This window comes from Bos grunniens, chromosome 2 (assembly GCF_055505025.1).
Source record: "Bos grunniens cultivar Pamir isolate PY7600 chromosome 2, Bosgru_T2T1.0, whole genome shotgun sequence".
Lineage (NCBI taxonomy): Eukaryota > Metazoa > Chordata > Mammalia > Artiodactyla > Bovidae > Bos > Bos grunniens.
This window is the reverse complement of record NC_141166.1, coordinates 113,401,309-113,428,671: the sequence shown is the minus strand read 5'-3', so window position 1 is coordinate 113,428,671 and position 27,363 is coordinate 113,401,309. Positions and strand designations below refer to the sequence as shown.

Below are 27,363 nucleotides of genomic sequence, written 5' to 3'. Positions count from 1 at the left end.
GATATACTGGTCTGCCCTCCTTCCCTCTTCCCACCCAGAAAGAAGAGAGTCTGTTTTGCCTTTGAGAAGGTTTTCTCTTTCCAGTGATGTTAAGCAATGCCTATTTCAAAACTGCATGAATCAACTCTTATTTGAAATGAATTATTCATCCTCTGATTTCTCAACATCTTGTTGCTTCAGTGGCTTCAATCATGGTCAAACTGAAGGGCACAGCTGAATTCAAAACTGAATCAACAAAAATCAAGGCTTCCCTCTCCAAGTTCCACACATAGCTTTATCAGACAGGGTTGAAGTCATTCTGAAAGCATTAATTTCTTCTTCTTTTTGTAGGCCATTTTAAATATTAAGAACTACCTGTATAGTTGTAAACAACTGTCTTCTCTGCTTCACACTTCTCTCCTGAGGCTGAACACATTAGAACTTGCCTTTCAAATTAATTCATCAGCCACCAAAAAGTGATTTCTATTACTGTGTAGTTTTGGACACTCCCATCTTCTTCATCCCAGTTTTTCACCCCTAGTTCCAGCTTGCTGTTTAGTCCTATTCCTTCTCTTCCTTTTCTTCCTGATACAGCTGGGACTCTTGAGAAACCCCAGGAATGACTGAGCTGATCTGGAGCCAAAGGACTTGCCCCACAGACAGGGACTGTTGCAGGGGAAGGGATCAGGAGGGATGAGGTTTACAGGCTAGGGGCCAGGGAAGCTAAACAGTGTGCACAGCAAGAAGCCAAGCGATGGTGTCAGTTGATTTGTTTGCTATCCATCCTAAGTGCCATTAAGTAATAAGACGGGTGTAATTGGCTGAGCACCCTAAATGCAAATGTCTGTAAGGTGAAGTGCTTTAAGTCAAGGGCTGCTTGTATATGTATTTACTTTCCTCTAAGAGTATTTCCACAATGCTTCAGGCGGTTTTCAATAACAGCACATTACCCAGCTTACAAACAGGTGGCCCCTGATATGCAGAGAAGTGGCTATGATGTTCCATGAAAATGTCTTGAAGAATGAGAAATTTTAAGACTGATTTGAGATGTCTCATGCATGAATACACAATTAAGTTAATTAACACAGCCAAAGCCTTAAGTACACCATCCTAAACATAGAGCTTATTATTCTTATAAGGTAATGAAGTATCACTCAAGCTGCAGCATTTTGCATGAAACTTTTTTTTTTAATTTCCACTTTCTCTATTTGAAGAATTTGGCAGGTGTTGATGAAACTTAAAACAGATAGGATAATTCCCCAAAGGAAAGACTATTACTTTTGGAAGTCTCTGTGTGACTTTCCAGTGAAAGCAAAGTATGAGTTGCTTTCCTTATTGAGTACTAAATATCCTTTTATTTGCTTTGTAAAGAGATACTTGTAGAGATTGGATTAGCAAAATGCAAAGGAGCTAATTGCCCCAGTAAAATTTGGACACACTTGCTTTCCAGGGGTTGCTAGAATACAAATGTAACCATCAGCATTCATTATTTAGATTAAGTTGTTTCCAAAGCAACTTTGACAGTTATAAATAAAACTCAGAAACATTCAGTTAGGAAAATGGAAAAAAGATAAAAATAAATGGAGTTTAAATTGCTTTAGAGAGCATTTGTCTATGAAGGAATTTATGAGGGAAAAAGAACTAGGCACCTTGTTTAGGGATTTTGTGTATTAAAAAATATTCCATTTCCAAGGGTGATTTTCAAGTTTACATTAAATATAAAATAAAATCTGAATTGCTTTTGCACTGAAGGCCAAATAAAACTTTTTTGCAAGTGGTTACTATTTTTAGCATATTATTATATATACAAAAGAAGTAGAACTAATCCTACAATAAGTCACGTTTTCTGGATACTGCAGTCTGAGACTTAAAGAACAATAACAGAAATATGATCTTTCCATTTAATGTATTGAGCAAGCTGGTCAATTACAGTGTTAAAAATGGGACAAAAATATCTGCCTTGGAGCCACTGATTTTGTTGAAACTTGGTTTTTGGTAAAGAAGTAAAGAAAGGAAAGAGAAAAAAGCAATGCAGCAGTGGAAAGGCAATGGCCTAAAATATCATGTGTACAGTAAGCTGCAGAATTCTTGCTACTTTTGTCTGAAAAAAAAAAAAATCTTAAGACAGAATAAGAAATCTTCCGACTTAAGTCACCATGTCAGGATCTCTCCAACTATGCTGTAGAATACATGAAACATTACCTTTGGCTACATCAGTGGCCCAGGTCATAATGTGATCCATATCCATTTCTTCACTTCTGTTACTGTTAATGTAATCATAGAGTGATCCCAGAGAAGCATATTCTGTTTTCAAAGGAAAGATAAGCATAGAATTAAAACCAAGACACAATTCACAAATAAGACTGCATGGTTTCATTGAGAAAATGTGTTAAAGAATTTAACAAAAGACATTAAAACTTATAAGAAAAAAACTGTTCTATGCTGTGGTTTCTCAAAATTAATGTCATCCTGGAAAGAAATCTGTCAAAGACAAGACCACTAACAGAATGGATAGAATGGATAATATCTTCAGCTGGTGATGAAATCTAAAGCCATCTGGATGGAATTCAGAAACACGAAGGTGTTGCAAGAATGCGTTTGAAACAAAGGCAGGCATGAATACAGGTATTTCAAAAAATTGTGATTCTTAGGAGATAAATAAGGTTAAACACATAAGTCAGAGGGTTTATGTGACAATGTAAAAAAATCAATATTTGTTGCATCAGGATTTAGATGAGTCCTCAAACTTTAAGCTTTACAAAAGACCAAGAAAGTGAGAAAATTCCTTTAAAAATGGTTTTGAGATATAAATTACATATCATAAAATTCACCCACCATATGTGTACAATTTGATTTCTAGGAAACTTACAGATTTGTGCAATAACCACCACAACCCAGTTTTAACCTTTTCACCATCCCAAACAAGTCCCTTCTGCTCACTTAGTTACTCACCACTGTCAGCCCCAGCCCTGTGATTTATCTTTTCTCACTCTCAAATGTGCCTTTTCTAGACATTCCACATAATGGAATGAAACAATATACGGCCTTTATGTCTGACTTCTTTCTCTTCATATAATGTTTGCAAGACTCTCTTGTGTTGCAGCGTGTGTCAGTACTTCACTCCTTTTTATTCCTGAATAGTATTTCATTGCATTGATCTATCACATTCACTTTTTTCATTCACTGGGTTGATAGATATTTGCATGGTTCCTTTTCTAGATGTTATTTATCAGGTGGAGAAAATTCCCTTCTATTTTTAGCCTGCTGAGATTTCTTATTATAAATGGGTATTGTAGAATGTCAAATTGGTTTTTGTCTTTTATTCTATTATGGTGTTTTACATTAATTGATTTCAGATGTTAAATCAACCTTGCATTTCTGGGATAGATCCCATCTGGTTGTAATGTATAATCCTTTTTTTATTGGCGGATGGATTCAGTTTGCTAATATGCAGTGAAGGATTTTTTTTTTTAGTCAAGGATTTTTGCATCTATATTCAGGAGGGATGGTGGTCTGTAGTTTTCTTATTATGGTTCTGTCTGGCTTTGCTATTAGGATAATGCTGGCTGTATAGAATGAATTGGCAAGTGTTCCTTCTATTCTCAGAAACAGTATGGGAAGGACTGGTGTTACATTTCATATAGACTTCATCAATGAAATCACCTGGTTTTGGAAATTCATTATGGAAATATTTAAATTATGAATTCAAATTTCTTTACTTATAGTTTTGGTCAGATTTTTTGTTTCTTCTTGAGTCAGTTTTGAAAATTTTTATATTTTTAAAGATTTTTTCATTGCATCTAAATTGTCTAATTTGTTGCCATAAAGTTGGTCATAATATTCCCTTATAATCCTTTTAAATTTCTGTAGGGACCATAATGCTATCTTCATTTCTGAGTTTGCCAATTTGTATTTTCTTTTTTGTTGGTCAGTCCAGCTAAAGGTTTGTCAGTTTTACTGAGCTTTACAAAGACCAAGATTTTAGTTTCATGGATTCTCTCTTTTTCTGTTTTCTATGTTGTTCTGTTATGCTCTAATCCTTATTATTTCCTTTCATTGCCTTGTTTTGGGCTAATTTTGTTCTTTTTGTAGTTTGTTAAGGTTAAAGCTTAATGATCAATTTCAGACCTTCTTTTTAAATGAAACATAGATGTGTTGTTGTTTAGTCGCTCAGTTGTGTCCAACTCTTTGCAACTCCATGGACTACAGCACGCCAGGCTTCCCTGGCCTTCATCATTGCCCGGAGTTTGCTCAAACTCATGTCCATTGGGTCAATGATGCCATCCAACCATCTCATCCTCTGTCATCCCCTTTTCCTCCTGCTCTCGATCTTCCTCAGCATCACGGTCTTCAGTGAGTCAGCTCTTCGCATCAGGCGACCAAAGTACTGGAGGCTCAGCTTCAGCATCAGTCCTTCCAATGAATATTCAGGGCTGATTTCCTTTAGGGTACTGGTTTGATCTCCTTGTTGTCCAAGGGACTCTCAAGAGTCTTCTCAACACCACAGTTCAAAAGCATCAATTCTTCGGTGCTCAGTCTTCTTTATGGTCCAACTCTCATATCCGTATGTGACTGCTGGAAAAACCATAGCTTTGACTATACAGACCTTTGGCAGCAAAGTGATGTCTCTGCTTTTTAATATGCTTATAAATTCCCTCCTAAGTATTACTTTGTCTTCCACCTATAATATTGATATGCTGCATTTTCATTTCCTCTCTGTTGAAAATATTTAAAAATCCATCATGGTTTCTTGACTCATTGACTGTTTAGAAACGTGTTGTGTAATTTCCAAACATTTGGGAATTTTCCAGGTTTCTTTCTTGCACTGATTTTTTAATTCTATTGTGATTAAAGAACTCTTCAATCCTTTATTATAATTGGAGGATAATTACTTTACAATATTGTGATGGCTTTTGCCATGCATTAACATGAATCGGCCATAGGTATACGTGTGTCCCCCTATCCTGAACCCGCCTCCCACCTCCCTCCCCACCCCATCCCCCCAGGTTGTCACAGAGCACTGGCATTGGGTGCCCTGCTTCATGCATTGAACTTGAACTGGGCTTCCATTTTATTCAATTCTTTTTGATGTATTAAGATTTATTTCATGATTTAACTTATCATGCATGCTAAAGAATATGCCCTTGAGAAGAATATGCATTCTTTGTTGGGTGGTGTGTAGAGCTGGTTGAGAGTGTTTGTCAAGTCTTCTATATCCTTGCTGATTTTCTATCTAGTTATTCTATCAATTACTGAGAATGGGGATACTGAAACCCCTTTGTTGAACTGACTGGTTCTCTTTTACAGTCAGTTTTTGCTTCATGTACTTTGAGGACCTATTGTTAACTGTGTATACATTTACAATTGCTATATCTTCCTGATGTATTGATTCTTTTTATCATTATGAATGACTCAATTTATTTCTAGTAATATTTCTTAAGTTTATTTTGTTTGAAATTACTATAGTTACTCCAGTTCATGCTTATTGCTTGATCGGTAGTACAGAATTAAGACGTTTCCAAAAATCAAAGAATGATCAAAGATGATCCTCTATTGTACCTTTTCTTTTGACTCTGGAGATTCTAGTCATCCCATTATTTTGTAGATCTGGGAAAAAGATGTTCACTTCCCTTCCAAGGGAAATAAAATGGCAGCTACCTCTTGGACTCTGTGCTAAGTCTTACAAGTAGGTTTTAGAAAATCGTCTCTATGGTTAAGTTTCGGCAAACACACATGCACGGGTGCACGTATACACAGTCTCACCCAGAAATAATCAATTCTAGTCCCTTCACTCACGAAGAGAAAATTGAGACATAGATCATCAGGAACCCATCTATGGAGTTTTGGCAGAATCAAGACAAGACTTCATGCCCATTCCATTCCATCACTCTGCTAAATTATTCTTTTAAGTCCTCAGTACGAGTGACAACAGCTGCCTGATGCAACAACCTTTTTTATTAACAAGTACACTCAAGATGATTTGAATAGGTACAAGCTATTCAAGGTTTCCCCGTCAGGACTCCAACATCTGAGAAAGACAATGAGGTTCTAAAAAGAGGGAGCTAGCTGGATTGGGTGATCAAGTTTTCGTGCCTGCCTTACTTACAAGTCTGCCACACCAGTGTTCATTTCAAGAGGCAAGGCAAGTGCTATCATTCTCAACCCATTTGACCTTCCACACTTGACTCAGTCGCATATGTACTACCATCCTTCAGTTATCTGCGGGGGGTTGGTTGAGGATACTCAAGTCTCTTATGTAAAACGGAGCAGTACATTCAATCTTCCACATCTATTGGATCTAAAGTGTGCTCATAGCCTTCCAGAACCTAGCTTATGTACAAGAAGAGGAGATTCTGTATAAAACCAATTGAGAAATTTACACCACTGTGGTTCTACCATTTAGTTGGGTAATCTTGGAAAAGTACCTAAGTTAGAGTTTCAGTTTCTTATGTGAAATAGGTTATTCTAAGTATTAGATAACATAATTTATCAGGAAGTACCTAATCCACTCCTTTTTATTGGGGGTATTTTGTTGTTATTTTAAGACAATATATAAAGACAATCCAAGTTCTTACCACTACAGTAGAAGAAAAGAGGGCTGGCTGATCCTTTAAGGTTTTCATGTTTGTTTTATTTTGGTCAAAGAACTGCCATGATAAAGAACTTGGGTCAAAGTTATGTACTGTAAAATTGAACACTATACTTATCATAGACCTGAAGCTGTTTATTGGATTATATAACTATGAGTATCAGTTCAGTTCAGTTCAGTTGCTCAGTCGTGTCTGACTCTTTGCGAACCCCTGAACCGCAGCACGCCAGGTCTCCCGGTCCATCACCAACTCCTGGAGTTCACTCAAACTCATGTCCATCGAGTCGGTGATGCCATCCGGCCATCTCATCCTCTGTCATCCCCTTCTCCTCCTGCCCCCAATCCCTCCCAGCATCAGAGTCTTATCCAATGAGTCAACTCTTCGCATGAGGTGGCCGAAGTATAAAGTAATATAAATAGGTGCCTTTCTGTATTTTTATATGGCAAAATTTTCTGTGTGCTCGATTTTGGAAAGGGTATTTCCATCAGTTATAAATGGCTGTTCCATATTATGCGATAATTTAGATCAAGGTCATTACTAACCCAGATGACCAAACCTGAAAAATATTATTCTCACATCAGAGACCTTGAAGAAAGAATGCTCTAATGGAATTAAAATGCCTTGTGAAGAATTACAACATGAGTAGCTCAAGAAATCTTAATTTGTAAAAGGTCACAGAGTTACAAAAAACATCGCTCATTTCAACTAATTAAATGAAATTTTAGTTAAACGGCACCTTTAAATATTGGTATTGCAGCTGTGAGTGCATTTAAATAGCATTTACACAGATATAATTAGCACAATTAAACATGGGTAGAAGTGGAAACACCATTCTTAATTATATTGATATAATCAGTTTTATTAATGCTTTATAGCAACAAAAGTGACATCTGACAGTCGCACACAATTCATGTCAGAAGGTAATATTAGCATTTGAGCATATTAAAGAATCTAAAGCCAGGTAAATGGGGAAAGAAAAAAGTCAAATGGAGTTCCTACCTGTGACAATACCATAGTTGGGAGGTTCGAGAATTACTCCATAAAACTGGATGATGTTTCTGTGACTGAGGACGCTGAGTATTTCTGCCTATACAAAAATCAAATACAAAATTGCATAAAATTTCACATTTATGAAAGTCTCATAAAATAGATTTTATATTCAATTTTCTTTTACATACTTTACAAAGATGTGTATGTGTTCAACAAGCATGTGATACTAATAAAACAGTGTCTTTGACAGTCTTCTTGATAGATTAAGAATTTATATTGAAAGTTTCTGAAAAATTTTTTAAAGAAATGGGGTTGAACTGGCAGCAGCAGAAGTGCTTACTAGAAAGCCAACATGACTGACGGCAGAGGGGGATGATTAAAGAGGGGAGATGCCATATTTAAGTAAAGGCCTTCTTCCTTAAAGTCAAACAGATTTTTTTTTTCTGCATAGTATCCCCACTGGCAGACTGCAACACGACTAAATTTCTATTGGTTGGAAGAACAGTTATGACAAAATTGGCTCAGACAGTAAAGAGTCTGCCTGCAATTCAGGAGACCTGGGTTTGATCCCTAGCCTGGGAAGATCCCCTGGAAAAGGGAATGGCTACCCATTCCAGTATTCTTACCCCTCTGTCCATGGGATTCTTCAGGCAAGAATACTGGACTTGGTTGCCATGCCCTCCTCCAGAGGATCTTCCCGACCCAGGAATTGAACCTACATCTTTATGTCTCCCGCACTGGCAGGCAGGTTCGTTACTACTAGCACCACCTGGGACACCCAGGAGCAGATGATTTTTCATTAAAAATGTGTGAAACTTGCTTTGAAGGTAGTTTGAGTAGACAGAAAACAGAGGTTATGGGTTGACACAGGGTCAATATGGGAACAAGAGAAAGGAGCGTTATCAGTGACTGGATGAGACATTCATTTTATCAAGGTTGATTTGACAATTTGTTTTAGTAAGTGTTGAAGGGGGCTATAGAAATAATTCCTTAACAATTACTGAGTGTTCACTGTGTGTAGAGATTCTGTATTCATCAAACAACGTTCTCATAATTTAGTTTTCCAAGTAGAAAGAAAATACACTAATTGGACAATAAATACAATTATTCATCCATATGGCAACTCTATTTCTAAATCAGCATAAATGATCTTTGTTGTAAAAATAGAGTTCATGTGAAGTTTGGAAATCATAAGCCCTCTGTTTTTCAGTGGCAGATCAACTCTTTGTGAGTAAAGCATGAGAGTTCAATGTGAGGACACATTAATGTTGGAACCAGTATTGGTCAAAATCAGGGAGTGTTATCCTTTGGCACATTTTGATATATTCTTCAGAACATCTAAATCTCGAAGCCATTAAAAATGTTTTCATCAATAAGAATAAATACAAGAATATTCTGAATCCTTGGACAATGATTTTATAATTCAGCATGACATGGAATTTTCAGTGTTTCAGCTAGCTTTCATGCTTACATTTAAGATACTAACAAATTATATCTTGGAGAGAGAATTTATCTTTTCAGGTATTGGTAAGCATGTCTAAATGGTCTTGAGTAGGTATATGCTAATAACAGAACAACTATTATCTTGTATTCCTTTGTTGTGCTCATGTTTTAATTTTTTACAGTTATGAAAAACTCTTGCAGTATGATTTGCAAGCAAAAGATGTTTTTATGGAATAAGGCTTTAGGTTCCAATTTAATGAACTAAGAATTTGATTTAACATCTCGAAAACAACATGCTACTTTAGAATGTTGTATGAGTTTCATGGAAAGGGGCTAATAATAAGTAGAGATAGATTAAATAAATAAGTGATATTTGCAATAAATGGAAATCATGATACCTGTTAGCAATTCAAACAAGCTCCAACAGAAATACCTGGGACTGATTGAATTATTAAAGCCTGTGCTTATAGTAGCCGGTATCTGAATGCAGGTGGATGTATTATAGAGATTTGCCTCTATAGGCACCTGCTTGTCAATAGTTCATCAATGGAAATTGCTGAAGTAAGTATGCAGCAAATAATTTTTCCTTCAGTTGTTGTTTCCCCATTGTTTTCCAGATTTAAATTCTGGGATACTCTAGCAAATGGCTTACACATCAAAATAATGGATTAGTGGCTTGAAAAAGTTCAGTTTTATGTTAAAAAGGAAACATATTAACGATGAAGGCTAAAATAATGCTCTATTGTGCCAAAATATTTAAATATTTTTTATACTATTAAAACTAAGAAGATTTGGTACATAACTACAATGGAATATTACTCAGCCATAAAAAGAACAAAATATTGTCATTTGCAGAAACATGGACGTACTTAGAAAATACAGAAAGTGAAAGTATAAGTCACTCAGTCATGTCTGACTCTTTGTGACCCCATGGACTATGTAGCCGGCCAGGCTCCTCTGTGCATGGGATTCTCCAGGCAAGAATACTGGAGTGCGTAGCCATTCCCCAATAATTTAAAGGGGAATAGCCATTCCCCCAAATTTAAGAAGATAAGAGCCCACATTTAAAAAAAAATTAAAATTACACATAAAAGGAAGGAGATGGGGAGGAAATAAACTATATTATTTGTGTTTATCTCTAGGTAGCAAAGGGCTTCTCAGGTGGCTCAGTGGGTAAAGAATCTGCCTGCAATGCAGGAGATGTGGGTTCAGTCCCTGGGTGGGGAAGATCCCTTGCAGGAGGGCATGGCAACCCACTCCAGTATTCTTGCCTAAAGAATTCCATGGACAGAGGAGCCCAGTGGGCTACAGTCCATACGGTTGCAAAGAATCAGACATGACAGAAGAAATTGAACACACACTAGGTAGTAAAAAGAATCATAACTGATTTAAAATTTCCACATATTTCCCAAATTCTTTACAATAGCCTCTATAATTTTTAATTGGAAAAAACAGTACATGCATGTTATCCATAATATGTATGACTAGAGCATATAAATATAACATTTAAAATATTGTTTTGCATGGAAATTTTGATTTTCCCTAGGATTGGATCAGAAAGAGGTAAAATTCTTTACTTACCTCCCCAGAACTACCCTAGGTATATACGGACTAGTTTAGTTACTCTGAGCTATGAGTTTCTCCTGACATGCAACCAGAACAAACATCTCCTGGGTTATTGCTGAAGAAGTCCATAAACTCTGAGAGGCCGTGAGACAAAAGTCTGGACACTGAGTATACCTACTCAGACTCTGGTTCAGTGTTTTATTAAATGGTCTTCCTCTCCCTTCTGACATTTGTTCTCGTAGCTCTTCAGAGAAGCCTTGCTTGACTTGCACCTTGTCTAGTATAAAACCACACGAGGGCGAAAGATCACATGCTTTATACAGCAGAAGCTCAACAGCATTTGAAGGGTGGATGAACAAATTGTATTTGACAATAATGATATTAAGTGTGTTTAAATAACTGCCGTGGTAAGAGTTCATGTAAGGTAAATGTTTACTCTGAACAGGGCAGTGAGAAGAGTAAAGTGCCTGTGGGTGTGGATTTGCTTCAATATTCATTCTGTTCTTTTACATGCATAAGGGTTACTTCAGGCTATTATTTCATAAGAATGCCAGGCAATCAATTATACAACTACAGTAGAAGCCACATTGAAATTTGTGTTCACGAGCCCTTTGTTGATGTGAGCTTTCAGGATAAAGCCTTGGATAGCTACAAGTTGCCTCTTGCAGTCCATGACAATCAAATGGGCAAAATTTCTTGAGAGCCCTTCCTTGCTTGTCTATTCTCCAAGCATGCCCTTATTCAACTTTTTCAGATATAGAGTGGAGAAGCTTGCTTAATCTTAAACCTTCTGCTTCCAGCTTTCTACCCAAGGCATTGTATCATTTATATTTCCAAATCACCTCTGCAAGTAAGCCAGCTTCTTATCGAGTCCACACCTTCCCCACACCATACCCACTGTAGCAGACACTCCTCTACCACACACTGAAAAATGGAGCCCTGATTCTTAGTAGTGGGGCTACATTTCACACACGCTTTTTGCATAGGCTGAATGTGTTCCCCTAAAATCCATATGTTGAAACCTGATCCCCAAAGCGATAGTATAAGGAGGTGGGACCGGTAAAAGATGATGAGGGTAGAGCCTCATGAATGGAATCAGCACCCTTATAAAAGAGCTCCCTCGCCCCCTCCTTCTGCCACATGAGGACACCACACAAAGATGGCCAACTGTGAATCAGGAAGTAGGTTCTCACCAGAAATGGACTCTGCTAACAACTTGATCTCGGACTTCCCAACCTCCAGAACTTATGAGTGTGTTGGTTGTTTATAAGTCATCCTATCTTCAGTATTCTGTTACAGCATCCTGAATGGACTAAGACAGCCCTCTTCCTAGGCTTGGGCCAACATCACGAAACTCTACAACTGAACCAGGCTTCTAAAGAACAGGATGGGTTTGAAAAGACAATGCCCTTGGTCTTCTCAGTACAGCATACCTCTTACCATTATCCCCACAGAGCTCAGAGCTATTGTACTTAGCAGTAGAATGTAAGGCACAAGGGGAAATACTTGATTTAAAAACTCCAAAAACAGGGACTTCTCTGGTGGACCAGTGGTTAAGAAATCTCCAGCCAATGCAGGGGACCCAGGTTTGATCCCTGGTCTGGGAAGATCCCACAAGCCATGGAACAACTAAGTCTGTGAGCCATAATTACTGACCCGAGCTCTAGAGCCTGTGCTCTGCAACAAGAAAAACCACCACAATGAGAAGCCCTTATACCACAAGAGCAAGCCCATGGCACAATGAAGACTCAGTGCAGCCAAAAAAAACCCCCAAAACCCTAAAACAGTAGTGTATAAGGTCAAAACATCTTGCCTGAAAAGGCAAGAAGTAGGTAGACATTCTGTTCTGTTTCAGGCTCTGATTATAAAGATAATTGAGGCAGAATGCACTCTCTAAGTAATCAGAAGATTTACACGTGTCAGATGACAAGAACCAGTGTCAAAAAAAAAAAAAGCTGTTTACTTCATTACATTTTTACTCCAAGAATACTATTTTAGGGGCATTTTCCTAAAATAAAAACTTAATTCTCACAAGATGGAAAACCAGCTCCCACTTCTAAAAACTCAGTGCTATAGAACAACATTAAAAATAGGCGAGGATGATTTTCAATTCTGTATTGAATCACCAGAGTCCTACCCAGGTCGTGCTCTTTGAGTCACTTTTAGGCTTAATGAGACCCATTCAATAACACAGGCACACGACAAGCAGCAAATCTCTCAGCTCTGTAGGTTTTCTTTCAAATGCTGCCCTTTAGGTATTCAGGGAAATAAAGAAGGATAAACGAACTGAATTCAGGTTCCATAATATAATACAGCCTATATTCCTCATGACGTATGATGTCATGAAGACGTTTCTTTGGAAGAAAAATGGCTAGAAATACTAAGAAGGAAAAATAAACTAATCATTCTGCTCAGTCTTCGTGAACAGCCGAGATGGAGTCATGCAGGATGCATTACAAACGTCACTGGTGCTGGGAAGTCTTTATTGCTCAATGGTTTTCCTGGTGGGTTGCAGGAGACTTACCACGTGCAGCTACCAGGACAGCTGCCTGGGCTCCGTTCCAGGGATCAGGCTGCTCTCCAGTTAAGTATATACCCAACTAAGGACAGACTAACCTGGCAGGATGGAAGGCTGGCTAAAACTGAATGAAATAAATACTGAAGATTTAAGGACAGGGATGTAAGAGATATCCCAAGGTATAAAAGACTGAGAGATTTTAGATTCTTCATGCTCAACAACAGAAGGTCACTGTGATGACATGAAAAAGTCAGATATATTGTAAACCTGTATTCAGTTTGGATAACAAAAGCACATTCAAGCACTCAATTTTCCACTAAACAACTTATATAACTTGGTCAAAGAGATCACTTGGGGCTAAAATTACACAGAAAACCTCCCCAAAGAAAGCACTTGAATAAGACTTGAAGTATGAATTAATGAAGGGCTAGGCTTTTAAAAAAATAATAAAACACAATATAATGTAATCAAAACTAGGTCAGTGGAAATTTAAATTCTAATTCCAAAATGGATGGCCCTGGAGCCACCTGGTTACTCTGAACCTTGTTTCCTCCTAGAAAATTATTTTTTGCTGGACAAAATTATCTTCCAGATTCCTTCATGCTTTAAATTTCTATCCATTTCTATAAAAAACAAACAAACAAAACAAAAAAATACACCTAACTTGATGTATTTCTAACAGTTGCTTTACTCAGAGTGGATCCGCAATAGATATGTGATAAACTGAACTGAGGTCATTAACTGTGGTGTATTAGGATACCCTCTGGAGTCAAACAGGCTGGAGGCAGGAGTCTTGGCTATGCCTCCTATAAGCTGAGTGACTTAGGGGAAGCGATTTAAACTCTCTGGGCTCCAATCTCCTTAAGGGAGAACAGAAATCCTACCCGAGTATCTAGAAATTCCAGGTATTTAACCAATGATAATTTCTTTCTCTGAAGGTCTTCCTTTTCCTTTTTAACCAGTTTATCATTCAGAGTCAAGTCAAGCTTATGAGCAGAGATCAGATTTCTTCCACGTTGGATTCCACTTTCATAATTCCACTTTCATAATTGTCTTAGTTAGCTTCATGTATTTATCATATTTGACTTTCCACGTTTATCTGAGCTGTGTTGTGCTCAGTTGCTCAGTTGTGTCTGACTTTTTGTGTGACCCGATGGACTCTACGCTCCAGGCTCTTCTGTCCATGGGATTCTCCTGGCAAGAATGCTGGAGTGGGTTCCCATGCCCTTTTCCAGGTGATCTTCCCCACCCAGGTATGGAACCCACATCTCCTGCATTCCCTGTATTGCAGGTGGATTCTTTACCCACCCCCTTTAAAAAAATACAATAAAAATATGAGTCCTTTCATCTAAATACTTTTTTTTATCAAAAGCTGCCTTTGCTCAAAGAGATTCCAGTTTGCAGACTTCTATACAAAAACAGCTAGTACACACCGAGTGTCTACTGTGCCAAACAATTCATATAGACAGCTTTAAAAAATAATATTTTATATTAGTCTTCTAATATTTTGTCAAAATATTTTATTTATTTGGCTGCTCCCGGTCTTAGTTGCGGCATGTGGGGACCTCATTCCCTGACCAGGGATCAAAACTGGGCCTTCTGCGTTGGGAATCTTAGCCACTCAACCACTACAGAAGCTCCTCTGTTTGTATTTTGGCTGTACTGGGTCTTCATTGCTGTGTGTGGGCTTCTCTATTGCGGTGAACAGCAGCTACTCTTTAGCTGTGGTGCATGGACTTTCCGTTGCAGTGGCTTCTCTTGTTGCGGAGCACAGGCTCCAGGCTTGTGGGGTCAGTAGTTGTGGCTCACGGGCTTAGTTGCTCCACGGCATGTGGGATTCTTCCTGGACCAGGGATCGAACCCATGTCCCCTGCACTGGCAGGAGAATTCCTAATCTCTGGACCAACAGGGTAGTTACCATCCATTTGTTTTTATTTCATTTTGTGATCTTGCTTTTTTATTCTGAAGTATTTTATATTTGCTGTGAACACATTTGCTAATGTTATTTAATGGCTTAGATTAATCAAAGCCCACCAGGCTCTTCTGTCCATGGAGTTCTCCAGGCCAGAATACTGGGGTGGGTTGCCATGCCCTCCTCCAGAGGATCTTCCCAATCCAGGGATTAAACCCAGGTCTCCCACATCGTAGGTGAATTCTTTACTGTCTGAGCTACCAGGGAAGCCCAGATTAATTTAGAGAACCAAAATATTATATAAATATAATTCTAAAACACTTGCATGCTTTTTTTGAGCAGAGGTATTTATTTATCTGTATTTTAAATATATGTACTATGAAGAAATTAAAGGAAGAAATGGAACAGGTAGTTAAAGAACCTGATGAAAATAATCAAATTTCAGAAAGGTGAGTAATGCAAACATCATTCTGTCTGGTGATGATATATGCAATTGGTAGACTGACCTTTTAAAGCCTCAAAGCAAATCATAAGTCAGAGCCTTCTACTATTGCAGAGAAATTTTAAAACTTGCCTAAGAGCACAAAAAATGGCAAAGCCATGTTTTTAACACAGATTGTCTTATGTCAAAGTTCTGTTTATAATCACTAAACCCTCCCACTTTACTTTACAAACCTAATTTGAATACAGAATGGGATATTAGTTTATAGAACATCTTAAAATTATAATAGACCTAAAAAAATACCAAAACTCTCTAGTTAGTTACAGAAACGTGAGAAACAACTCTTCATCAACTCCGCTTAGGGCCTCAGCCACTACCTCCACTGTAAGATTTCCAAGCCTTCCTGACACTCAACTGGGCAAGATCAAGTCAAGAACCAAGATCTAATTCTCACTAGGCCATCAGGCCAGCAAGAAACGACCAAATTTATAGTTAATAAAACCAGTTAATTGCACAGCATGAAGCACCCTCTCTCTATGCAAAAATTACATGGTTAGGAATTTTGAGCAACTCTCACAATCTGATTAGTTAAGTGCTTTATAATATTACTCTACAGTGCAACAGAGTTTGATTATTTATATCCCATTAGAGAAATGTTTGCTACATTTATTATAGAAATCTGCAAAATCATTTAGAAGAATTCAGGCAAACTTAATTTTTAAATAGTCTGAAAAGTCCTTTCACATCTTGTAGACTCCAATTAGACAGCATCTTGAATACCTGGATTCTTCCATTTAATGATTTCACTATTTCTGGGTTCTGTCAGCATACTCAAACAATAATTAATGACAAAGGCATGTGTGTGATATCTGTCAGACTATTGAGTGACAAAAAAGCACCAAACCCCAACAAATATATGGTAAAAAAATAACCTGGAATCACAGACTCTTAAGATGATTTCTCCCTTAAAGGTTTAAAGAAGAGATAGCCTCCATTTAGGCAAACTCTCCCATATTAATAACCATCACCACCATCACCACCACAATCTTTCTTGTCACTAACCTTCATGCTGAAATCTAAGTCCTTCTTTGTGTTCATTAGAGAGAGTAAAAGATAACATCTGAAGGCTAATTTTCATATTACACTACATTATAGGTTTTCCTAAGCCTAGACTCTGGCAGTTAGTGACGGACAGGGAGGCCTGGCGTGCTGCGGTTCATGGGGTTGCAAAGAGTCAGACACGACCGAGCGACTGAACTGAACTGAAGTGAACTGAAGCCTAAAGCTGGATGAATCACAAGCTGGAATCAAGACTGCCAGGAGAAATATCAACATCCTCAGACATGCAGATGATACCATTCTAATGGCAAAAAGTGAAGAAGAACTAAAGAGCTTCTTGATGGTGAAAGAGGAGAATGAAAAAGCTGTCTTAAAACTCAACATTCAGAAAACTAAGATCATGGCATCTGGTCTCATCACTTCATTGTAAACAGAAGGGGAAAAAGTAGAAAAAGCGACAGATTTTATTTTCTTGGGCTCCAAAATCACCACGGATGTGACTGCAGCCATGAAATTAAAACACCCTTGCTCCTTGGAAGGAAAGCAATGACAAATCTAGACAGCATATTAAAAAGCAGAGACATCACTTTGCCAACAAGGGTCCCTATAGTCAAAGCAATGGTTTTGCCAGTAGTCATGTACAGATGCAAGAGTTGAACCATCAAAAAGGCTGAATGCTGAAGAATTGATGCCTTTGAACTGTGTTGGTGGAGAAGACTCTGAATAGCTGGAGAGTTCCTTGGACAGCAAGGAGATCAAACCAATCAATCCTAAAGGAAATCAATCCTGAATATTCATTCAAAGGACTCATGCTGAAGCTGAAGCTGCAATACTGTGGCCCTGATGCAAAGAGCTGACTCATTGGAAAAGACCCTGATGCTGGGGAAAGATTGAAGGCAAAAGGGGAAGGGGGTGGCAGAGGATGAGATGGTTAGATAGCATCACCAACTCAATGGACATGAATTAGAGAAAAGTTTGGGAGACAGTGGAGGACAGAGGAGATGGCATGCTGCATGCAGTCCATGGGGTTGCAAAGAGTTGGATATGACTTAGTGACTAAACAAGTCAAAAACTCTAATTCTTATCAATTTTCTTGACATGTCTTATTTTTCAATTTTTAGGAGTTATTTTACCTAAATTTATGCAAAAATACCAATCATTCTAAAAACATACTCAAGTAACTGGTAGAGCCACCTGACTGAATGTATTCACTTTTCAGCCCAGTATTGAGGTACTGTGTAAACTTGGTTACTATGGCTCTCTTCAAAAACATCTTTATATTCCTCCGATCCAAAAGACAATTTTTTATGTTTTTAGGTTCAATCATATAAAGTTATAATTTAAGTATAATCATCTTCAGTTCAGTTAAGTCACTCAATTGTGTCTGACTCTTTGCGACTCCATGGACTGCAGCACGCCAGGCTTCCCTGTCTATCTCCAACTTCCAGAGCTTGCTCAAACTCATGTCAATCAGGTCGGTGATGCCATCCAATTATCTCATCCTTTGTCTTCCCCTTCTCCCACCTTCAATCTTTCCCAGCATCAGGGTCTTTTCTAATGAGTCAGCCCTTAGCATCAGGTGGCTAAAGTACTGGAGCTTCAGCTTCAGCATCAGTCCTTCCACCTTTAGGACTGACTGGCTTGATCTCCTTGCTGTCCAAGAGACTCTCAAGAGTCTTCTCCAACACCACAGTTCAAAAGCATCAATTCTTCAGCACTCAGTTTTCTTTATAGCCCAACTCTCACATCCATACATGACCACTGGAAAAACCATAGCTTTGACTAGACGGACCTTTGTTGGCAAAGTAACATCTCGGCTTTTTAATATGCTGTCTAGGTTGGTCATAGCCTTCCTTCCAAGAAGCAAGCATCTTTTAATTTAATGGTTGCAGTCACCATCTGCAGTGATTTTGGAGCCCAAGAAAATAAAGTCTCTCACTGTTTCCATTGTTTACCCATCTATTTGCCATGAAGTGATGGGACCAGATGCCATGATCTTCGTTTTTTGAACATTGAGTTTTAAGCCAGCTTTTTTACTGTCCTCTTTCACTTTCACCAGGAAGCTCTTTGGTTCCTCTTTGCTTTCTGCCATAAGGGTGGTGTCATCTCCACATCTGAGGTTATTGATATTTCTCCTGGCAATCTTGATTCCAGCTTATGCTTCATCCAGCCCAGCATTTTGCATGATGTACTCTGCATATAAGTTAAATAAGCAGGGTGACAATATATAGCCTTGACATACTCCTTTCCCAATTTGGTACCAGTCTGTTGAAGCCTCACTTGGAGAACTTTGAGCATTACTTTGCTAGCATCTGAGATGAGTGCAATTATGCAATAGTTTGAACATTCTTTGGCATTGCCTTCCTTTGGGATTGGAATGAAAACTGACCTTTTCCAGTCCTGTGGCCACTGCTGAGTTCTCCATATTTGCTGGCATATTGAGTGCAGCACTTTCACAGCATCATCTTTGAGGATTTGAAATAGTTCAGCTGGGATTCCATCACTTCCACTAGCTTTGTCTGTAATGATGCTTCCTAAAGCCCCCTTGACTTTGCATTCCAGGATGTCTGGCTCTAGGTCAGTGATCACACCATTGTGGTTATCTGGGTCATGAAGATCTTTTTTGTATAGTTCTTTTGTGTATTCTTGCCACCTCTTTTTAATATCTTCTGCTTCTGTTAGGTCCATACCGTTTCTGTCCTTTATTGTGCCCATCTTTGCATGAAATGTTCCCTTGGTATTTCTAATTTTCTTCAAGAGATCTCTAGTCTTTCCCATTCTATTGATTTCTTCTATTTCTTTGCACTGATCACTGAGGAAGGCTTTCTTATCTCTCCTTGCTATTCTTTGGAACTCTGCATTCAGATGGATATATGTTTTCCTTTTCTCCTTTGCCTTTTATGTCTCTTCTTTTCTCAGCTATTTGTAAGGCCTCCTCAGACAACCATTTTGCCTTTTTGCATTTCTTTTTCTTGGGGATAATTCTGATTACCACCTCCTGTACAATGTTACAAACCTCCATCCATAGTTCTTCAGGCCCTCTATCAGATGTAATCCCTAGAATCTATCTGGTCTTAGTAAAAGGAATATTTGTGATTTTCCTGAACTGGTTGGTTTTTAATCCCCATTGCTCAACAACCTATCATGTTACATTTCTCAAGTTGATTGCTAGAAAGCTTAGGCACAAATTTGTTGCCTATATCTAGAAAGAATAAAGAACCTCATGAGTGTGTTTTTATCATACTATTTTCATTTTTGTTTCCATTTTGGTTTTGTTTTTTTTTTATACCAGATTTTCCCTTTGCCCCATTTTCCTATTTTAATTTTTAAATCTCATAATTTGTATTTTTATTAGCTGCCTTAAATCATTTTGACAGTGAAGCCATACAATAAAATAGTATTTTGTATTGTATCTCAAACTGGACTATTCAAGATAAGAGTCCAGGGTCCATAGATGGTCCCTGGTGGCCCATCAGAAAACTCAAAGAAACACTGGTCTAATCGAAGGGTTATCTCTTGGTTACTTCTCTGTGCACAAAGATACTCTCTCCTTCACTTTTTCTCCTCCAGCAGCCTTCACTAGCATTCTGCTTTAGCAGTTCATGACCATCCCTTAGATCTTTCTATTACCCACCCATCTCAAACTCAGAAGGCCCTTTTTTACCTTAACCTTTTAGCCTTATTCACCTTAAGCCTGCTCTTCAGTTATCTTATCAAGGTCTCTAGTCCCTTAATTCCTTTCAGTTTTCCCTCTCTAATCAACTGGTTCTACTGAAAGAAAGTGAAAGTCGCTCAGTTGTGTCCGACTGTTTGTCCATGGACTGTATAGTCCATGGGATTCTCCAGGCCAGAATACTGGAGTGGGTAGCCTTTCCCTTCTCCAGGGGATCTTCCCAACCCAGGGATCGAACCCAGGTCTCCTACATTGTAGGTGGATTCTTTAAAGCTGAGCCACAAGAGAAGCCCCATTGTGGCTTCTTTCTATTGCAAGAAAGAGAGATCCAAAATAACAGTAGTTAAACAAGTAGTTCATATTGTCTCAAAATATGAGGGCTGCAGGAAGCCCAATATGGAAGCTCCACAATTATTAATACAGTCTGCCTCACCGTCCTTCGCACCAGTTTACATCCTCAAGGTAACTCCTGAGGTTCTAAGCCATTATATTCACACTTGAGGCGGCAGGAAAGAGGAAAGTGTATAAAGGCATTCTCTTAGGTCAGCTTTCTTTAAAGAGCACCCTCAGCAATCTTATCCAATGAGTTCTGTTTACATCTCCATTTATTGAACGCTAAAAGGCTGTAGCAGTAATTTCGAGTATCTCCAATTTCCTCCCTTCTTCATTTTCTGTTCACTCAACAAATATTTACTGAGTATTTATGTGCCAGGCACTATTTTTTCGGGGCTGAGGAGAGTGATGGACCAGATAGCAAAGCCATTGCCTTCACAGAGCTTACAATTTAGAGAGGAAGACAGACAATGATGATATTAAGTAATAAACAAGATAATCTTTATGAGTTACCTACAATAAACCTTGACTCTACTCATGGCCTTTAGCTGCTCTTGCCTTTTTCAGTCTCAGATCACTATGGATGCGCTACACCAGAGAAATGGGCATAACTGTCCTCAGTATTCCTTCCTTACACTTTCTGCTTTTCTGTCTCTAAGAAAAAGGTATCCTTCCTTCCCAGATCTTACAATGGCGCCTGTGCTCTTTTTTTTTTCCCCCACCTGTGCTTTTTATATCTCCCCTTTTCACTCAAGACGTATAATCCATCAATTATATCCTTTCTGGAACACTCTCTTTCTAGTTCTACCCTCTAGGCCTAAAAAATGCTTGAGTTTCACAACAAACAACTTTGCTTGACCCTCTTCTCAAACTACTTTTCTAAACATCAAAATGTCTTGAAATAATACTTTTCACTAAGTTCTGTTTCTTTGCTTTTTATTCATTTCTTAATCCCATTATATTTGGCTAGATTTTTATTCTATTGTTAAAGTTTCCCTAACTAATTCTGAATTCTGATCTTTTCTATTAAATACCCTTTATAGGTTATATTCTGACTTTTTCAGTTAAATATAACCTCCCCTGAACATTCTGATAAAGTCCCTTAGATCTATACCTGTGCTATTTTCTGGTATGAATGAAAACAAGAGACATGGGCATTCTAAGTTATATAAAAATAAAATAAACCCCTACTTTCAAGGCTCACACAATAGCAGGGGAAAAATAAAAGTGCATAATAACAAAATGCAACACAATGATAATAAGAAGTAGAAAGTGTCGTGGAGGACCCATATAGCGATTAGGTGAAGCTAGGGGTAATGGAAAGCTTCAATTAGACAATGGAAAATGAATTAGGCTTTAATTTATAGCTAGAGAAGGCTTGTCATTCCAAGCAAAGGGAATAACAAGAACTTTGGCAGAGACAGCATGGGGCAGCATGTTTGAGAGATAGTAGCTTGGAATGTGGAGTATACGTAGGAGAACACAGATAGGTAAAGGAATTACAAGCCTAGCTAAGAAGCAGTGAAGCCAAGATTCAAACCAGGTAGTCTGGTTGTAAAGCCTATGATTTCCACCATGACATAGTACAGCCTCTCTCACAAATGAATGTCAATTTTCAAAATCACATAGATGTACATGTTCTATACATGCACACAGATGTACATGCACACACATTTCTGTATGTTACCAAAGTATAAACAAACTCACCTGTGACTACACATATACGTAACAGAGTAAACACTTTAACATGTTTATTTTATGAGTATGGATAGAACTCTAGAATCAGAATCAAGAGACCTAATTTAGCCTTGGTTCTGACACTCAAAGGCTATGTGATTCGAGGCCTCAGCTCACCTACTGATAAATGTCAAAATTTAGAGGTAAAAAGGACCAAATGAATGATCTAAAGTCCCTTAAATTCTAACTTCCTGACTTAAATCGGACTAAACTGATATGGGGTGGGACCCAGGCACAGGTGTGCCTTAGAAGCTTCCCAGGTGAGCCTAATGTGCACTGGCCTAGACAGCGGTGCTGTGGCAGCTAAACTGTGGCTTCACTACTTAGGAGCTGGAAACGCTGGGGCTGAATTTCAACTTTATCATGTCTAAACTGTGTGGCCTTGCAAGTCCCTCAATATCACTGAGCTTGCTGTCACCTCTAAAATAAGAAAATCAGTGTCTACTTAAGCAGCTGTGAGGGCCAAATATACCTGGAAAGTACATGCTGGGCACCTGGTTTACCTCAATAAATCATTCCTAGAGTGAACAAAGATAAATTGTTTAGAAGATACACAGAACTGATCTCAGACACACAGAACACCAGCTAGAACTATGAACTTCTGGAAAACAGATCCAAAGATTGACAGCAACGGCACAGTGAAACTCACAAAGGAGACAAGAGGCCAAAACACAGGTCTGGGCAGAACAGCGACAAAAGACCAGGGAAAGTCTAGTGAATACAGCATTGGAAGAGAGTGAAGGTATCTATCATCCTACGAAGTCAGGTAACACCACAGCTGCCGGAAGACTCTGAATCCAAAGACCAAAATATACCAAAGGTGGCCACAAGTTGTTAAGCCTGGTTGTTCTAATCTCTAAACAAATCTTACAGTTTCCTACTATTTTAAAAATAAAGTGCCAAGCTGAAAGAAAGTGAACATTACTTCTCTTTTCCACACTCAGGGTAAGGAATCCAGCTTAACCATCATTAGCCTCACAATTACCACGTGTGCAGAAAGAATGAGAATTTGGTGGGGCTGTTCTTGTGTTTCTGTTTCCTGCCCATTCTCAGATCTCCGTGTCAGAGGTCACAGAGGAGCACACTGCACCATTATTCTTTTTCAGAACAGTTGCCTCTGGCCCTGGCTGTCCTTCATCATGATGAGGTTTCTGTTGTGTTAATGTAATCAAATGAGCCCAATATATGTATGCCACCCTCCATTCAAATATGGAAGGACTACTGGCTCAAAGTCAATCAGAAAAATATTTCTGAGTTATTTTTCTAGGAGTGAACATCAATCACAATGACCTATCATCTGTAAAGTAAGGACATTACCTCCCAGCTCTAAAGACTGTTGGGAGAATGGTGGCGTTGAGCCAAATACAGGCCTGGGCAGCACCAGAAAGGCAAGGACTAGGGTTTTAGGTTCTGGTTTTTCACTAACTCCCCTATGTGCCACTCAGCAAGTTACTTGGCCTTTCAAACACTAGGAATCTGTGGAATTGGGGATAATAAAAACTTTCAAAATTTTTATTTTGGAATAGTTTTTAGATTCAGAGAAAAGCTGTTTAGAGTATTCAGAGTCACAGAAAAAAATAGAGGCCCTGTAGAGCCCTAGTCCAGTTAATACCTTATATTACTGTAGTACATCACTATTAACCAAACTTATTTCACCTGTTGCTCCGTGACTGTCCTCTTTGTGGCCTAGGACCCTCTCCAGAGGGTTCACAGCACATTTAGCTGTCATACCTCCCTAATCTTCTCTATCTCATATCACAGGGTTTTAATACAAATCAAATAAATGTGAAAACACTTTGTAAAATGAAAAGGAATATTAGAATATGATTTACTATTGTTAGGCATTAAATGAGTCCAGGCATATAAAGCACCAAGAAAACTGGACTGTACTAAGTCCCAAATATGGGTTATTAGCATTATTATTATAAATTTTTATAACCATCCTACAAAATGATGAGTTCTACACATCTTTAACAGTTGCTCAGGGTTCACAAATCCTCAAAAACTACAGATTTTCCTCTGTAAGAAGACAGCTTTAAGAGATAGCCCTTGATCAAACCTTCAGAAACATCTTGCTGTAACCGAGTTAGCAAAAGCAGCTCAATCTAGCAGAGGAGAAAGGACAAGAGATGGGGTGAAGACAGAGGCACCAATGGAACCTCAGAAGCCACAGAGGTTTCACTTTGTCGTCAAACATCTATCTTAGTCCTGGAGCTACACAAAGAAGCCCTGAAATTCAAGAGGGACCATTCCATAAAAATCAGCAAAGGAACCAACATTTACATATTTCCTGTTAAACAATGTGTGCAGGGTTTTCAAGCATCATTAGGAAGTTAGAAAAGATGACCTGTGGTGAGGGGGAGACAGGAGAGTGAAGCTTTCTTTATCCCTCAGTGCTCTGAGCTTGCTAGCTTGCCTGGGAGAAAGCTCAATCAGAATCCATGCTACTCATATAGCTCATCCCTACAATATCAGGAAATAGTGAATACATTCCAAGTTGCTTTAGAAGAACAAAACAAAGGAGAAGCTCTGGAGCTGAATGTGTACTGAAAGCCACTAAACATCCTGCCTCTCATAGCCGAACATTTTACTAAGAAGTGTTCAGAAGTTTTTCATGTTTCTTCACATGTTTAGTAAATTTTTATTGTACACTGGTCAAGGATATAATTTAGTATAACAAAGGAAAGGTAAACAAATAAATACTATTTAAGTACAAAGTATAAAAGTTATTAAAAAGAATGAGGTAGCTTTATACATACTCACATGGCAATTTTATACAGTTAAAAATTCAACTTGTGATATATATAAAACAGCATGATCTAATTTTTAAACTTCTTTTTAAAAAGATAATTGTGGATTCACAGGCAGCTATAAAAAATAATATAGAGAGATCCCATACACTCTTACACAGTGTACCCTAATGGTAACATCTTGCATAACTACAGTACAATAACATAACCAGAAAACTGAGGTTGGGACAATCCACAAACCTTATTCAGATTTCACCAGTTTTATACACACTTGTATGCGTGCGTGTGTTTAGTTCTACACAACTTTATAATACATGTATTCAAGTGATCATCACCACAGTCAAGATAAAGGCAGATACAAATTTCCCTCATGCTACTCTTCTTTGGATGATCCATTTTTTCATGGAACGGAGAGAGTATTGCTGTTAGTCACTAAGTCATGTCCAACTCTTTGCAACTCCAATGGACTGCAGCTTGCCAGGCTCCCCTGTCCATGGGATTTCCGAGGCAAGAATACTGGAGTGGGTTGCCATTTCCTTCTCCAGGGGATCTTCCTGACCCAGGGATAGAATCCGTGTCTCCTGCACTGGGAGGCGGATTCTTTACCTCGGAGCCACCTGGGAAGTGGGAACAGTATTAGTACTGTTATAAATGCAGAGGGAAATAAAAATCAATCTGTTAAGTCATTCATAAGCTGAGAATTTTTATAAAATAGGATTGTAAGGAGGAGAAATTTTTTGCTTTTTTACTTTTTACACTGCTATAATATTTGATTTTTAAAAAATAAACATTTATCACCTTTTTAATATAAAAAGTAAAATATAGAAAATAAATATAACATGGAAATGTCTGGTTTTAAGTATAGCAGGGTCACAGTGAGCAAGTGGACAAAAGTATAAACATTAAAAAGAGGTATGATACTGGTGTATAAAATATAATATTTAGGGCTCTATTTTTCTATTATTAGTATTCTATATGCAATTGGGTTCTTCACTTAAGTAAGAACTAGTCACTTTAAAACTAGAAAGAGATTCCAAAAAGCAAGAAAAAACTTTAAAAAATTGACAGAAAACTAAAAAACTACAATAAATGACACTATATTACTTATAATTACAAATTAGGGGACAATTAAATGCTTAATAAATGCCATTTGGTAAGAGTTTTCTGAGTATAATTTTAATGATGTTTTAAAAAGTCACATTCTTATACAGTGTTATTTTATGCCTTTTATGACTAACCAAAGATGTACTGTTAGCGTGTGGTATAGACTCAGAAAAACTCAGAGAAGAATTCTGTGATGGTCACAGTCTTCCAAAGGTGAAGGTTCCAGGAGGATTGAGAATGTTCCAGTGAGTTCTCTAGCAGTGGTAATCAGAATTCAAACAGATGCTCAATGCCCATGTGTGGCAGGAATTTTGCAGAGGAGATCTAGGCATCTAAAATATTGTCAATTAAGGTCTTTTCCAAAGCTGAGATTCTATCTCAGGTAAAGAGTACTGGATCCAGAGCCAAAAACCCTAAGATTCAGCTCTGGTTTCTAAGGTATAGCTTGGGGAATCATACTGAACCCGTTTCATCATTTTGTATACGGAATGATACAATTAACAGTGCTGTGTAAATGGTAAAAGCACCGTCTGAATAATATTATTTATAATCATTTGAGGATAATGCAAGGGATCTAAGTTAAACCTTAACAGAAGTTATTTAAGCCAGCCGTGAAGCTGACTTCTGAATGGTAAGGATTACAGAACCCATTTTCCAGAGAGGTTGTGGAATTTTACATGACGATTACAATTCTCAGTCTCTGGGTCGGCATAGATACAGTCTTGATCATGAACAAGGAGTTGAATTGTGATTTATGTGGTACTACTTCTTAGTTGATAGAAATACTATGAAGAAGAAAACCAAAATGACCTTTTACTGCTAATGTTAAAGTATTACCACATGCCTATCATTTAAGCATGTTTAACCTTCTCTCTTGTAACAAGCATAGGGCAGGCAATTTAATATCATTCAAAAAAATAACAGAAGCAGTAGGAACTTGACAGTGTGCTCCTGACAAGAGCTCCAAACTGGCAAACCAAAGGCCTGGGCCCTACAACTCAATTTACTGCTATGCAACGTAACAGTTCTGAACTTCAAATTACTGATTTTTAAAATGGGGGTTTAGGACTGTTGGACTAAAATAGCTATTAAACTTTCAGTTTGAGTATTATAGTAGATTTCCCAGATAACAGACCTCTTCACAATTATGTGCAAACCTACCTATTAAGCAAAATACCTCCCACAGTATCAATCCTTCATCACCTTTCAAATCTCCTCTTATTATATTGATGAGACTATGTCTCATAATTTTATCCACCCATAATTA

General features: G+C 38.0%; 1 protein-coding gene across 7 annotated transcripts in view; it reads right to left on the bottom strand.

Moving 5' to 3' along the window:
• MAP3K20 (mitogen-activated protein kinase kinase kinase 20) overlaps positions 1-27,363 on the bottom strand; it is a 169,260-nt gene that overhangs the window by 82,971 nt on the left and 58,926 nt on the right. For all 7 annotated transcript variants that reach the window (XM_086358599.1, XM_086358637.1, XM_086358581.1 and 4 more), the window contains 2 exons: positions 7,569-7,656; positions 2,182-2,283 (listed from right to left, as the gene is read on the bottom strand). In XM_086358599.1, coding sequence (XP_086214725.1) covers positions 2,182-2,283; positions 7,569-7,656 — 190 coding nt within the window. The remainder of the gene's footprint in view (positions 1-2,181; positions 2,284-7,568; positions 7,657-27,363) is intronic.